The 2,525-nt window shown below is 36.5% G+C and overlaps 1 protein-coding gene across 1 annotated transcript; it reads left to right on the forward strand.

Annotated features, from left to right (window-relative positions):
- Positions 1-376: 376 nt before the first annotated feature.
- Positions 377-1,736, forward strand: LOC133812884 (uncharacterized; the record flags this gene model as incomplete). The annotated part of the gene is made up of 4 exons (XM_062246720.1): positions 377-601; positions 702-787; positions 1,204-1,288; positions 1,692-1,736. Coding segments are annotated over 4 exons (441 nt in total), but the record flags the coding sequence as incomplete, so codon positions are not given.
- Between the last annotated feature and the right edge of the window lie 789 nt (positions 1,737-2,525).

Genomic DNA, 2,525 nt, shown 5'->3' on the forward strand with positions numbered 1-2,525 from the left:
CTCACTAAAAAAAATGAGCCCCAATTTTCTTTTCTTATTTCCCTTCTCAATACCCCAAAACCAAAATCCCCACTTCTCAGCAGAGGTGCGTTTGGGTTTCCCCAAATCCCTATTTCTCTCATTTCCCCAAATCCCTAAAACTCATTTTCCCCCAAATTACTCTGCTGCCTCATGCACGCCGCCTGGATGCTCACCCCGCCTGTGAAGGTTCTCTCCCCTTCATCTCTCTAACTTTGCTCTCTCAGGTGTGTATATACATATATATATGTAATTAGTTTTTTGTTTTTCTTTTCTTTTTATGTCTGTTCTTTCACCTTCTCTCCTATTTTGTGGTGTTTTGCTCATTTCTCTCTTATGCAACTAATTTTATTTTATTCTACATTCTGAAAATTGTTCATATTATTGTAGGCACACCCCCTTGCAAATTGTTCATATTATTTGCAATTTCATGAGAATATGGTCAATTTATTCGCTGTACCGATACTTGTCTCACGCAGGCGCTTCTGCTGTTCTATTTCTCTTCACTTGTCTGGTCCCATCATCCATCCTATTTCTTGTTTTACAAAAGCCTTGGAAGGGTAGACCGCTCTCAAATACACAGGTTCTTTGATTTTGTTACCTTTATTAGAATATGCATGAAAGAATATCAGCTTATATGATTGTTGTTGTACATATATCTTAGTATATTTACAGTTTTCCAGGTAGTACCATCTATAATAAATGGTGGCATAATAGCTTTATACTTCGTTTTATGGGGAAAAGGTCTTAAATCTTTTGGACCTCTTAGGTAGTTTCATCTCGAACAAATTTTCATGCTACCATTTCATGTGGCTGTTCTTATCAGCTATTTAAACTAACAGAAGTGTGATGTTAGTTGCCACATTTTTAAATTACAATAGCATTTGATTGAATTTTACGCTGTAAATGATATTAATTGTAGTCTTTAATACTCTTGATGAAAATGCCATAAATATTATCTTTACAGCAAAGTGATTTATGCCAACAAACACGAGTTTGAAAAAAATCACTCCCTGGAGTATTACTTTTAGTTTGAGCACAAGTGTAAATCTTATATTTGAATTGGCATAGCTCCTTTGGCAGTGACAAGAAAAAAGTTTAAGACTATCAAATTACTGCTCTTTACTGATTTATATCCCTTGTATTTGGAACTGATTCCATACTTCTCTTTCTATATTATTTTAGAGCTATACTAGCAGAGTATAATGGTGCTGTCCTTGGAGTATTGTCTGCACTACTATATGGGAGGAGAGGACATGTTTGGAAAAAGGTAGTCCTCTTTTGTATGTGCTTGGTTGTCTATGGATGACTTTCTTAGACCGCCAGCTGATATTTTTGTGATACTATATATTGATCATGTCATATCATGAACCTTGAGCGAGTTTTAATCAAGAATATTTTTTAACCAAGGGCAGACTACATCATTCTTCTCTTAAGTAATTAACCAATTAAAATGTAATGCTAGTGCATGGGCTCTTTTCTAGCTATGTGAGATTGCTTGAATATTAAAACATAAACCACTGGATTGGTTGCCGTAAGATAGTTTTTGGGTTCACATTCTGGTACTGCAGGAGGAAGTGACGTACCAGATCGAGTATGGTGACTTGTTGTCAATGCAATGTCATTAAAATATAAGATTATCTTAATATTTTTACTGACATTTATTTTATTAGATTGGTGGGCTTATTGCAATAGTGACGTATTTTGGCTTATTGTAGTCTTGATAAATCCAAGACTAAAGTCAAAATTGATAATGGCGACTTTATGGAAGCTGTTGGAAAAGGCACCATTGTCATTGACACTAAAAAAGAGAAGAGATACATCAATGATGTACTCTTGGTACCCAACATCGATCAGAACCTACTCAGTGTAGGACAAATGATTGAAAAATGGCACTCTTTGCATGACAAGCAAGACAACTCCTTTCAAATTGAAAAAATAAAAATGAAAGAAAATAGATGCTTTCCCTTACAATGGAGATACGCAAGCAATGTCGCAATGCAAGGGCAAGCGGATGAATCGTGGCTTTGGAACAAAAGGTTAGGGCATTTCAATTTCCATGGGTTAAAGATCCTCCAGCAGAAGAATACAATGCGAGATCTCCCAGCAATCAAGGAGCTCAACACTGTCTGTGAAGGGTGCATGCTCGGAAAGCAACATCGACAACCATTTCCATCTGGAAAAGCTTGGAGAGCCAAAGAGTCACTAGAATTAATCCACGCAGTCGTTTGCGGGCTATGCGTACCCCGTCAAATGATCAAAATAGGTACTTCATTCTCCTTATCGACGACGTTACTAGAATGACATGGGTTAATTTTTTGCGACAAAAATCGTAAGTTTTCGATATTTTTAAGAAATTCAAAACCCGTGTCGAAAAGAAAAGTGGTCGCAACATCAAGACAATAAGAAGTGACAGAGGCAAAGAATACACTTCTAATGAGTTCAACAAGTTTTGCGAAGATGAAGGCACGAAGCATCAACTTACAGTTGGATACGCACCAAAACAA

The sequence above is a fragment of the Humulus lupulus genome, chromosome 1 (genome assembly GCF_963169125.1).
Source record: "Humulus lupulus chromosome 1, drHumLupu1.1, whole genome shotgun sequence".
NCBI classification, from domain to species: Eukaryota; Viridiplantae; Streptophyta; class Magnoliopsida; order Rosales; family Cannabaceae; genus Humulus; species Humulus lupulus.